At 39.1% G+C, this 13591-nt stretch overlaps 1 protein-coding gene across 2 annotated transcripts in view; it reads left to right on the plus strand.

Annotated features, from left to right (window-relative positions):
* Nucleotides 1-13373, plus strand: part of NUP155 (nucleoporin 155) — an 82669-nt gene extending 69296 nt beyond the window's left edge. For both annotated transcript variants that reach the window (XM_008062365.2, XM_021714642.1), the window contains 7 exons: nt 1676-1805; nt 3113-3226; nt 4473-4593; nt 7782-7892; nt 10301-10437; nt 12179-12285; nt 13171-13373. In XM_008062365.2, coding sequence (XP_008060556.1) covers nt 1676-1805; nt 3113-3226; nt 4473-4593; nt 7782-7892; nt 10301-10437; nt 12179-12285; nt 13171-13309 — 859 coding nt within the window. In that variant the 3' untranslated portion in view covers nt 13310-13373. The remainder of the gene's footprint in view (nt 1-1675; nt 1806-3112; nt 3227-4472; nt 4594-7781; nt 7893-10300; nt 10438-12178; nt 12286-13170) is intronic.
* The last annotated feature ends 218 nt before the right edge of the window (nt 13374-13591 follow it).

Genomic DNA, 13591 nt, shown 5'->3' on the forward strand with positions numbered 1-13591 from the left:
GGAAGCAGTAATGAACAAAGTAGACACCATACCTCCTCCCAAAGAGTTCATATTCTAGTACATAAAGACCAGAGATAAATAAATGAGTTCAGGTTCTGTACATAAAATTAAAATAGAACTACAGTAGAATTGCCTGGGGATGGGGAGCAGCTTGAGTTAGGAATGATCATAAATGGCTTCAGAGAACGTGTCATTAGAATTGAGACTAGAGGCCTAGCTCAGTGTCTCAGCCTATAATCCCAGCACTTTGGGAGACTGAGGTGAGGGGATTGCCTGAGCCCGCAGACACAAGACCAGCCCGGGTAACTTGGTGAGACCTCATCTCTACACTAAAATTAAAAATTAGTTGGGCGCTTGTAGTTCCAGCTACTTGGAAGGCTGAGACGCAAGGATCGCTAGAACCCAGCAGGTCGACGCTGAGGTAGCCGTGAGTGTGCCACTGCACTCCAGCCTGGGCAACAGAGTAAGACTCCAGCTCAAAAAAAACAAAAACAAAAGAACTGAGACTAGAATTAGAATGGCAAGTAAGCAACTGTGTGTGTGCAGAAATGAGGGAAAAGTAGTCCATGCACAGTCACAGTAGTCTATAGTCTGTGCAGAGGCACTGCAAGATGTAAGTTGCTGTGTTTGGAGTACAGAAAAAGAAAATCGGGGTGGTTGAAGATAGTGAACAAGGGAGTGAGTGGAAGAGATTTTATTCTATGTGGGGAATAAAATGTAATACATATTAATGGTAGAGAAGTGAAGAATATTAGGAATAATAAAGAATGTTTACTTAATTTAATTTTAGAAGAATCTAAGTTTTAATTTACTAAACTCAATTTTTTAAATGGGAGGTTAATTTTTAGACATAAATGTAAATGTTTGTTGTCTAAAATTGTGGCTCTTGCCGGGCATGGTGGCTCACACCTATAAGCCCAGCACTTTGGGAGGCTGAGGCAAGAGGATTTCCTGAGCCCAGGGGTTTGAGACCAGCCTGGGCAACTTGGTGAGACCTCATCTTTACAATAAATCAAAAAATTAGCCGGGCCTGGTGGCACACATCTGTGGTCCCAGCTGAGTAGCAGAGGTGGAAGGATCACCTGAGCCCAGCAGGCTGAGGCTGTGGTAGCTGTGAGCGTGCCACCGCTCTTCACCCTGGACGACAGTGAGACTCTGACTAAAAAATAAAATAAAATAAAATTGTGGATATCTTATTAGAAATTTAAAATAATTAGATTTATTCTAAGAAAACTAATACTTCTTGTTGTTGTTGTTGTTATTGTTCTGGGGGCTCACTCTGTCACCCAGACTGGAATACAGTGGCATGCTAATGGGCCCCACAGCCTCAACCTGCTGGGCTCAGTTGATCCTTCTACCTCAGCCTTCCAAGTAGCTGGAACCACAGGCAATGCCACCACGCCTGGCTAATTTTTTTATTTATTATAGAGATGAAGTCTCACCAAGTTGCCCAGCCTGGTCTTGAACCCCCAGACTCAAACAATCCTCTCACCTCTGCCTCCCAAATTGCTGGGATTATAGGTGTGAGCCACCACGCCTGGCTGGTAATACTTTTTTAAAGCTTCAAATGGATTTTTATGCTCATTTGGTATAGAATAGTACATCCTAGTTGATATATATGTATATTCAACCGTTAAGAAATTGTGTAATTAAAAATAAGGATTTTCCCTTCTAGCACCGAAATTTCGCTTCAGCAGCGACTAGAGTACATTGCTCGGGCCATTCTTAGTGCCAAAAGTTCCACTGCAATTTCATCAATAGCTGCAGATGGTGAATTCCTTCATGAATTAGAAGAAAAAATGGAAGTAAGTTCTAAAGACACTTAAGCTACGCCCACATTGAATACTAGCTACAGTTCTTTCACTTTCCATTCTTCCCCTGGGAAGTAATAGATCTGTCGAAGCCATTATTATTAATTCTAGCTTCTTCTGCCTATATGTATTTACTTTAGCTTTAGACATTGCTATAATTCAGAAGTTTTCTGTATGGTACTTCTGAAGGTTTTTTCCAAGCTGTTTCAACAGTGAGTGGATTATGTCACATTCAACATTTATTCTGGAAGCTAATAAGTTGATATATGAAGTAGGCCATGCTAAACTGTCTTAACTAAGAGACTCAAAAGGATAGAATGATCTAAAGACAAATGCTTATTTTTCACTCGCAAAAATCCAGAGTGGGTGTTCCCAATTGGCAGGTGCCTTTCCTCCTTGTGGTTGATTTAGGGACCCAACTTCTATTCCCCAGGACTTTTGCTTTATCTTAAGTCGGGGGGGATGAGAAAAAAAGAGCAAGTAAAAGCATGTTCACTTAAAAACCATAACCACTCTGGGAGAATCGCTTGAGCCCAGGAGTTCAAGACCTGCCTGTATAGCATAGTAAGACCCTAGTTCTACAAAAACAAAAAATTTAGCTAGATGTGGTGACAGGCACCTGTAATCCTAGCTACTCCGAAGGCGAGGCAGAAGGATTGCCCAAGTCTAGGAGGTTGAAGTTGTTGTGGGCCATGATCATGCTGGTGCACTCCAGCCTGGGCTATAGAGTGAGATCCCAACTCAAAAAAAAAACTAATAATAATTATCTATGATTAGGGTAAGGGGAAATGAACAAATAGGAAACATAAGCTTTTGATAACTTTTATTATTTACTTGTAAATATTTTTCATTTTGAGCTGTGTGAAAGTATTGCCTGTTTTTAAAAATTTGGAAAATGGAGGAGTAATTTGAGGTATATTATGATTAAAGTGAATTTGATGTGGTAAGTTTTTTAAAAACCCTCTCACACACAGCCACTCATAATCCTTTGAAGAGAACTTAGTTATATGGTCATACCTCCCTACAAAGGAGGCTGGAATGTATAGTCATTTGTTTGGCTACAGTCATGGGAGGTACGAATATTGGTGGACAGCAAGGATTCTTTGACACAGTATATGTCCTGTGAAATCTGTTATGTTGCGATGAAGGCTATTATGATTATGTTAGTCTATTATGATTGAAGTCTTTATATGTTGTATTTATTTTAGCAAACTTGAAATTAGATAGTAGAAGTTATTCCTTCAAATGCCTGTTGGTTTATTATAAAGAAATTAAGCCATCCTATTTTCTGCTCAAACCAGGTTGCTAGAATCCAACTTCAGATACAAGAGACACTACAAAGGCAGTATTCCCATCACTCTTCTGTACAGGATGCAGTTTCTCAGCTGGATTCTGAGCTGATGGACATAACTAAGGTAACAAAAATCAAGTGAAAATTCTGTAGTGGTCACCTGATATCTAGAAATGTCGTTTTGCATTTTGCTTTTTGTTTCATGGGAAAGACTACCCTGTCACCACAAACTAAGATAAACCATCCTTGGCAGCTGTCACCAGGCTCAGATCACTACTGCTGCATGTGAATCCTAGAAAAGGCTAAGAGCTCCTTTCAGGCTAGTAGCTACAAAGACATATCAGCTTCACATGGTGGCTATGTTAAAACCAACTAATTTATGACCTTCCTTCTCGCCTTGAGAAATTAATTTATCTTTACTTAATTATCCAGGCCTCTTTCACTCTATAACCTTCTGAGTTGTGGACATGGTTCTACGTACCCTGAAGTACCCTGGGTTTGTCAGTATCGCCATGCTTCTTCAATTTGAATGTAGACAATACAGTCTAAAAGAGATGTCATTGCAACATCTCTCTTCCAACCAAGAAATCTGTTTGAATGTATTTACCATATCCCCACCATTTTAAATTTTTATTTACTTTTATTTTTTTAGAGATAGGATCTCAGTCTGTGACCCAGGCTGGAGTGCAGTGCCGTAATCATAGCTCACTGCAGCCTCAAACTCCTGGGCTAAAGCAGTCCTCCTGTCTCAGCCACCTGTGTAGCTGGGACTACAGGTGTTCAACACCACACCTCACTAATGTTTCTTTAAATTTTTTATAGACACAGGATCTCATATATTGTCCAGGCTGGTCTTAAACTCCTAGGCTCCCACCTCGTCCTGCAAAAGCACTGGAATAACAGGCACCCTCACTATTTTTCATCTTCAGTTATGACAAGCTTTACATCATTACATCTTTGTATCATTTTAGAAACTTCAGATAAAATTTTTTGTTTTAAATTTCCAATTAAGCCGGGGTTGGTGACTCAGCCTGTAATCCCGCGCCTTGTAATCCCGCGCCTTGGATTGCCTGAGCCCATGGGTTCAAGACCCACCTGGGCAACTTGGTGAGACCTCATCTCTACAATAAATCAAAAATTAGCCAGGCGTGATAGCGCGCACCTGTAGTTCAGCCACTTGGAAGGCTGAGGCGGAAGGATCGCTGGAGCCCAGCAGATCAAGGCTGTGGTGGCCAGGAGCAGCCACTGCACTCCAGTCTGGGTGACAGAGTGAGACTCCAACTCAAAAAAAATAAATAAATTTCCAATTAAATCTCTGTTCATCTCTGAACCTGTGGTTAGATGTTTAATTTTGGGATTTTCATTCACAGCTTTATGGAGAATTTGCTGACCCATTTAAACTTGCAGAGTGTAAACTTGCAATAATTCATTGTGCCGGTTATTCAGATCCTATATTGGTACAGACACTTTGGCAAGATATCATAGAGAAAGGTAAGGTTCTTTTATAGATATACTGGCATACGTTATTTCGTGACTTGGTAGAGGAACGCAAGCTGCTAGTAGCCAATATATCTAGGGCTCATGAAAATTGTGTTATACCTAAGTAGAAAGTAAGCAGAAGGCATCTGGATATGGTAGAGGGTGAGTATATGGATAGTGACCCAAGTAAGTATTTGGGAGGACACTCAGTGAAAAGGTCATGTTACGTTTTTATGATCTGTGCTGCTTAATAGATGCTGAGACACTTACCTCAGAATATTATAACCAGTGCCCTTGAAAGATGAGAGAGAATATAATGCAATAACAGAAACACAAAGTCTGCCGATCATATTAATGTGACTGTTAGTTCTAAAGTATTTTGAACCTTGAAACAATTAAGCCAGTGTAAACATTTTACATTAAAAATAATTTGGGACTGGGTGCGGTGGCTCACACCTATAATCCTAGCTCTTTGGGAGACCAAGGTGAGAGGATGGCCTAAGCGCATGGGTTCGAGACCATCCCTAGCAACTTGGTGAGACCTCATCTCTACAATAAATCAAAAAATTAGCTGGATATGGTGGCACATGCCTGTAGTTCTAGCTACTTGGAAGGGTGAGGCAGAAGGATCACCTGAACCCAGCAGGTCAAGGCTGTGGTGTCTGTGAACATGCCACTGCACTCCAGCCTGGGTAACAGAGTGTGACTCCAGCTCAAAAAAAATAATAATAATAATTAAGAATAATAATTAGGATTTTGAAGATCCATATGTCAATGAATAGTTCATTATCTTTTATGAGACAGGATAAAAAAGTACTTAAAGTTATCATTGAGCTATCATCCTAATTAGAAGTATTTTATGTGTTTTATTCATGCACAATGCAAGTTCAAATCAGTTTTTGGAGTGAACATGAAATTAAAATAGTGAAATCCTAGTATTATGCAATCAAATTACATTTGGTGCTAGAGTAAATTTCTATGTAGTCAATGTAAATATTGCTTACTTAAACAATTTTTTTAATTGTTTTATTATTAATCTAATCTTATGTAAAAGGAATTAAATGTTTTTTACAGAAGAAAGTTGGAATATATATGTGTTAAATAGGCAGCATTTAAAGGAAAATTAGTGTGGCAGTTATTTAATTATAAAAAGTTATAGTTAGTGAGGCATTTTTTAATTGTAAAAAAATGATCTAATTCTGTGACAACAGACAATCATGGCTTCTTTGTAATTTTAAAGGCGAAATATGTTATAGGTAAATTTTATTCAATTACATTTAATGTTTTTGTTTTTTTGTTTTTGTTTTTTTTTTAGGTGGAGTCTCACTCTATTACCCAGACTGGAGTGTCGTGGCCGCTCCCAGCCACTGCATCCTTGACCTGCTGGGCTCTGGAGATCCTTCCACCTCAGCCTTCTGAGTAGCCAGAATTATAGGCATGCACTACTACGCCTGGCTAATTTTTTGATTTATTGTAGAGATGAGGGTTCGCCAAGTTGCCCAGGCGGGTCTCGAACCCACGGGCTCAAGCAATCCGCTCACCTCAGCCTCCCAAGCGCAGGATTACAGGCTGAGCCACCGAGCCTGGCTAGGTTTAATGTTTTAAAAGCCTAGAAACCTCACAAACTGAGACCTGACTGAATGATAAAAAGGAATGTTGATTGTCACTATTAAAGGAAGAAATATGTATCAAATCTGACATGATCCATGCAGTGAATGCTTATACTTGCTAAGATGTCATAAGAACTTTTATATACAAAATCCTTATATTTAAAAGAGAGCCAAAAATAGATACAGAGATAATCATTAAATATATTTAAGAATAGTGTCAGCCCGGCTCGGTAGCTCAGCCTCAAAAAAAAAAAAAAAAGAATAGTGTCAACTTTGGCTGTAGCAGTTGGTATAAAATAAGCCAAGCACCATGGCTCATAACTGTAATCCCAGCACTTTAGGAGGCCAAGGCAGAGAATTCCTTGAGCCCAGGAGTTCAAGACCAACCTAAGTAACATAACAAAACCTCATGTCTACAAAAAGATCAAAAAATTTGCCAAGTGTTGTGGTGTGTGTCTGTAGTCCCAGTTACTCAGGAGATTGAGGTTGAAGGATGACTTGAGCCCAAGAGGTTAAGGCTGCAGTAAACCATGATCGTGCCACTGCACACCAGCCTGAGTGAGACCTAGACCCAGTTATAATATGACAGATTTCTGGCTACTATAGATGTATTCAGATTATATTTTACAGATATTATTTTTTACCACATTTCTTATATAAACCTAGAATTTGAAATGTTTTATCAAGCTGGGCTTGGTGGCTCAGCCTGTAATCCCAGCTCTTTGGGAGGCTGAGGTGAGTGGTTTACCTGAGTCTGCGGGTTCATGACCCAGTCTCGGTGACAGAGTGAGACTACAACTCAAAAAAAAAAAGAAATGTTTTATCAAAAACATTTAACACAGGTAAAATATTCCCGAGCCTAAATGTAGTTGAATCAAAATAATGTGGAAACTAGAATCTACTTAACATGTCTCCTGAGCAAGATAGTGTTTTTTTTTTCCACTATACCACATTACAACAAATGACCTGTCGCTACATATATTCTATATATTTCATGCTATGTCTACAAATAGGAAACATCAAGAATAAAACTGAAAAAAATCAAAGATGTTTTTAAGTGGAAGTATATTAGATTATCATGTTGATAAAATAACCTGATGATGACCAAATTTTTCTTTTCTTTTTTTCTTCTTTTTGAGTTGGAGTCTCATTCTGTTGCCCAGACTGGAGTGCAGTGGCACGCTACCAGCCACCACAGCCTCGACCTGCTGGGCTAAAGCGATCCTTCCGCCTCAGCCTTCCAAGTAGCTGGAACTACAGGCATGCACTACCATGCCTGGCTAATTTTTTGATTTATTGTAGAGATGAGGTCTCGCCAAGTTGCCCAGGCAGGTCTCGAACCCACAGACTCAGGCAGTCCACTCACCTTGGCCTCCCAAAGCACAGGATTACAAGGCTGAGCCACCAAGCCTGGCTTGACCAAATTTTTCAAACTTTATCAAGATATTTGTTGTCTTATAGATATAATCTTTGTTCTTTTGTTGCAGATTATAAACCTATATCACTTAAGTATATGAATTAATAAAGGAAAATTAAAAATATAAAAATAATAACAATTTGAGTTTCGAGTAACATGTCTCTTTCTTACAGAACTGAATGAAAGTGTGGCACTGAGTTCCCCAGATCGAATGCATGCTCTCAGTCTCAAGATTGTCCTCCTTGGTAAAATGTACGCCAGCACACCACGCTTCTTTCCTTTAGGTAAGCAGGAACCTTAGGTGCTGTCTTGTTGCATTTTCTGTTTTCTCTGTTGTCATGGAAAAGCAACGATCTTTACAGTGAGGCATTTCCAACCTACCTCTCTGGAAAGATCCAAAAAGAATAGCAGAATTTGTTGGTGAATGGTTGAGTATGAAGCTTTCTCTGACTAACTTTCCAAGTGTATATATCTATCTTGGGATTTTGCTGACTGGCAAACTATTGTGATTATATCATTGGTAACTCTAGACAAGTTTATGAAGAGAAAAGAAAAATGGCTGGTGTTTTTGTGCATGGGTAATCTTTGACTCTACTGCTCTCTTTTATACTGAGGGCATATTTTTCTTTAAAATCAGGCCAGAATTGGGGGCTCAGCCTGTAAGCCCAGCACTTTGGGAAGCTGAGGCAAGTGGATTGCCTGAGCCCTTGGGTTTGAGGACCAGCCTGGACAACTTGGCGAGACCTCGTCTCTTTTAAAAAAAAAAAAGGTTAGCTGAGCGTGGTAGTGTGCGCCTGTAGTTCTGGCTACTTGGAAGGCTGAGGCAGAAGGATCGCCTGAGCCCAGCAGATTGATGCTGGGGTGACTGTAAGTGTGCCACTGCATTCCAGCCTGGGCAACGGAGTGAGACTCCAACTCAAAAAATAAAATAAAACTCCAAGTTGTCACTTTGGTCCCCTCTCCCACCTTGGGGAGTGCCAGAGTCCAGCTCCAGCGGGTCAGGGTTTCCTGAAAGAGGTATGGCGTTGGCACGGGAAAAAAAACTTGGACACTGACTCTGCTGCAAGCAGGACAAATGCCGATTTGTTGTCTTTTCCAACTCCTTTTAGACCCTACATGTTTTTTGTTTTCAAGGTAATCAGATACAATTTAATGGACCAGACAGGCAATGTATCTTTGTTCATCCTGTTTTGATCTTAAAACATTATCATCCTAAACATTAACTATAAAATTTATAAACTTCTAACATTTTTTAATGATTACCATTTCTTATTGTCCATACAAAAACTTACTTATTCTTATAACTATTACATTATAAATCACTACCAAGTTCTAATATTTCTAAAATCAGGATATAGTTGCCCTTTTCTGAAAATCTATTAAAGTGAGGATACAGATTTTTTTAAAATACAGATATTTAGAACAATTATTGGCCTGGTGAGATGCCTCATGCATGTAATCCCAGCACATTGGGAGGCAGATGCAAGAGGATTGCCTGAGCCCAGGGGTTTGAGACCAGCCTGGGTAACTTGGCAAGACTTCGTCTTTACAGTAAAATTAAAAATTTCAGCCAGGCTTGGTGGCTCAGCCTGTAATCCTGCGCCTTTGGGAGGCTGAGGTGAGTGGACTGCCTGAGCCCGCGGGTTCAAGACCCGCCTGGGCAAGTTGGCGAGACCTCATCTCTACAATAAATAAAAAATTAGCTGGGCACACCTGTAGTTCCAGCTACTTGGAAGGCGGAGGCGGAAGGATCGCCGGAGCCCAGCAGGTCGAGGCTGCGGTGGCCGGGAGTGGCCACTGCACTCCAGTCTGGGCAACAGAGTGAGACTCCAACTCAAAAAAAAAAAAAAAAAAAAATTTAGCCAGGCATGGTGGTGCATGGTGGTGCTTACCTGTAGTTCCAGCTACTTGGAAGCCTGAGTTGGAAGGATCACCTGAGCCCAACAAGTCAAGACTGTAATAGCTGTGAGTGTGCCACTGCACTGCAGCCTGGACAGCAGAGTGAGCCTGTGGTATACATACATACATGTATCACACACACATACACACATACATACCTTCATACATTCATACATACAGTTATCAGTGGGTCCACCCCAGTAATGGAATTGCGAATGGTCTCTGTTTTCTTCTTATACCTGTCTATCTTCTAAGTTCTTTACAGTATTGCAGTCTTTTTCTTGGTATCTTTAAAGTGTACAGTTTGAGGGGTTTAGCACATTCACAGTGTTGCGTAGCCATCATCACAGTTTATTTTTAGATCATTTTTATCATCCCAAAAAGAAACCCTGTACTCGCTAGTTGTTACTTTCCATTCCTTCCCACCTTCCAGCTCTAGGCAGCTACTAATCTACTTTTTCTCTAGATTTGCCTGTTCTTGTATGTCTTTTTTTTTTAAACTTGAAGCTGTGCACAGTGGCACACGCCTGTAGTCCTGTCTCTTTAGGAAGCTGAAGTGGGAGGATTACTTGAGCCCAGGAGTTCAAGGCAATAGTGCACTCAGATTATACCTGAGAATATCCATTGCACTCCAGACTGGGCAATACAGCAAGACCCCATCTTTAAAAAAAAAAAAAACAAATTATAATAGATTTTCCAAAGATTATCCCTAGAAACTACTCAGTTATGAATAAGACCTGCCTTTTAGTATCAAGAATTAAAAATCCTAATTTCTGGTCTTTTCCTTCCCTAGATTTTATTGTACAGTTCTTAGAACAGCAAGTTTGTACTTTGAACTGGGATGTGGGCTTCGTGATACAAACAATGAATGAAATTGGAGTGCAATTACCTAGACTACTAGAAGTTTATGATCAGTTGTTTAAATCACGGGTAAGAAAAATATTTTCTTTATTCAATTAAAGTAACTGACTTTCTAAGTTATAAAGTGGGGTATTTCAGTTGCATGTTTATAAGTATCTTATCACTTAGTTTAATACAGTAGCAGCAAAGATTTGCTTCATTTTGAGTATTGAAAATTATAATTCAGACTTTCAAAGCTAATGAGAGTTACTCTGCCGTATATCATGATTAAAATGAAATGTTATTAGTTTTTAGTATTAATAAACCTGATCATATCTGCTTAGCTCGTGGTAGAATAGGCTAAACCAAGTTGTGAGTTAAACACTTTACATTAAGAATCATCATTTATATCAACAGGGTACCTGCACAATGAATATTTGTAAACCTAACCCTTAATTGTACCCCACAATTTAAAAATAAAATTAAAAAGCCGGGCTCGGTGACTCAGCCTGTAATCCTGCCCTTGGGAGACTGAGGTGAGTGGATTGCCTGAGCCCATCGGTTCAAGACCTGCCTGGGCAACTTGGTGAGACCTCATCTCTACAATAAATCAAAAAATTAGCCGGACATGGTAGCACATGCCTGTAGTTCCAGCTACTTGGAAGGCTAAGGCGGAAGGATCGATGGATACCCAGCAGGTCGAGGCTGTGGTGGCCGGGAGCGGCCACTGCACTCCAGTCTGGGCGACGGAGTGAGACTCTAACTCAAATAAAACAAAAATAAAATTAAAGAAAAGAATCGTCATTTACTTTAAAAGAACAAAATTACATAGTATTTATTTACTGTAACCTCATCTAAAATACCAATGCTAAAGATCTTTTTCACAGTATTGAACCTCATCAGACTATATATTTTGTGATTTTTATTCTAGATATAAAAATCCAAAGTGAACCTCATTGAACTAGATTTCATTTTTTATAGTAACACTGTATAGTGCTTTACTTTACAAGGCACTTTTATGTGTGTTTTTCATTTGAGCCTCACAATAAGCTTTTGATGGAAATGAGCCTGGGGTAGTGTCTCCACCCTACAAAAAGACAAAGGCAGACATTAAATACCTTGCTCAAGTCACATGGCTAGGAACTGGGGAAGCCAGAAGTAGAATTCAGATCCAATGACTACTAGTTTACTCACTTTTTACAATATCACACTAAGTCTGCATAAGTTCAAAGTAAAAGTGGTATCATGACCAATAGAAAAAGAGGGATTTTTGTCTCACATCAGATTCTTAAGGAAGACACTTACATGCTTTACCAACTGGATCAATACATCAAATATTCTTCCTAAATAATATCACAGTACAGTTAGGCTGGACACAGTGGCTTATTCCTGTTATCCCAGCACTTTGGGAAGCCAAGATGGGTGAGTCACTTGTGACCAGGACTTTTAAACCATCCTGGACAACATAGTGATACTCTGTCTTTACAAAAAATAAAAAAATTAGCTGGGTACGGTGTCATTTACCTGTGTTCCCAGCTATTTGAGAGGCTGAGGAGGGAGGACTGTTTGAGTCCAGGAGTTTGAGACTGTAGTGAGTATTGAACATACCACTGTACTGCAGCCTGAGCAACAGAGCGAGCCTCTGTCTCAAACAATATATATATATGTATATGTAATGTATGTGTATAGTGCTTTTATGTTATTCAAAATATTAACCATATTTAGTAGCCGATAATATTAATGATTTCTAGTAGCAATAAATTTTGCATAATTGATTAAAAGTCAATTGGCACAGTTTGCCTTACATGTCATTGTATATATTTCTTTATAGGATCCATTCTGGACCAGAATGAAGAAACCACTGCATCTATTGGATTGTATACATGTACTATTGACAAGATATGTTGTGAATCCTAGTCAAGTTTCAAATTATGAAAGGTAACTATGAGTAAATATTTTATTCTAGTAAAAGCCTTTACATGTTTCTGAAAAATACTTGGGTAACAGATTTGAAGAGAATGTGGAAAGCTAGAGGACTTTAAAGAAGTATAAGGTTTAAGCTCTTGTGTACATTAACAATAACTATTTGAATATCGATTATCACATATGAAAAATAGGAGTTTTTTCCATTTTTCAACTCTTGTCCTAAATCCTTTCTACAAGTGAACATATATAATTTATGAAATCCTTCTTTGGGTTAGTGACTTAGACCAAGACATTTCAATCATGTCTTTGTGATATTATTGGCCATTTCAAGGGATTCTCTTTGGAAAAAGCCAAAGGAATGTAAATAATTTAATATTAACAGGAATTATTCCTTCCTGCCTCCTTCTCATAATGTTCTTAAATGGAAAATGGTGGCCAGGTGCAGTGGCTCAAGCCTGTAATTCCAGCATTTGGGAGGCCTAGGTAAGAGGATTGCCTGAGCCCAGGAGTTTGAGGCTAGCCTGGGTAACTTAGTGAGACCTCATCTCAACAATAAATCAAGAAAAATTATCTGGGCATGGTGGTGTACACCTGTAATTCCATCTACTTGGAAGGCTGAGGCGGTGTGAGCATGCCACTATACTCCAGCCTGAGCTACAGAGTGAGACTCCAACTCGGGGGGGGGGGGGGTTGAAAATGGTAGTTATGTGATAATTCTCCTGTCCCCATCCCCTACATTTTCTTTTCTGTTTTCATTTATTTGTCATTTACTTGATCGTGTGATCCTTGCTCTTCTGTGGGACTGTAGCAGAAGTTGGGGAAGGAGGGGAAGAAGCCTTATAGGAAGAAATGTTTCTAAATGTATAGAAAGTTGATCCAGGTGTCTTTTCCTTACAGGAGAAGATTTACAAATCTCTGTCTGGATGCTGTATGTGGTTATCTGGTTGAACTTCAGTCTATGAGTTCATCAGTAGCAGTACAAGCCATCACTGGGAATTTTAAATCTCTTCAGGCGAAATTAGAACGGCTTCATTAATTATTGTGATGTATTTTCGTTCATTCATTTTGATCTGTAAAATAAAAGCTCAGCTGGGTCCAGATACTAGGTGTTCTATGTCTAAGACTTTAAGAAAAATTTTGATAGGAATGTGTTTTTAATAGTATGTGTGCCAAATGAATTATTTTTCTGACTACTATTTTGTTTTTCAGTGCTTGGGTTAAAAACAACTGAAATAAGATTATTATCTTAACATAAGGATAAAAATTTAGAAACTTTTATTTTTAATTTTGTTGCAGACTGAAATTTTGAATTTATGTT

The sequence above is a fragment of the Carlito syrichta genome, unplaced genomic scaffold (assembly GCF_000164805.1).
Source record: "Carlito syrichta isolate Samal-C Ts95f unplaced genomic scaffold, Tarsius_syrichta-2.0.1 Scaffold305689, whole genome shotgun sequence".
Lineage (NCBI taxonomy): Eukaryota > Metazoa > Chordata > Mammalia > Primates > Tarsiidae > Carlito > Carlito syrichta.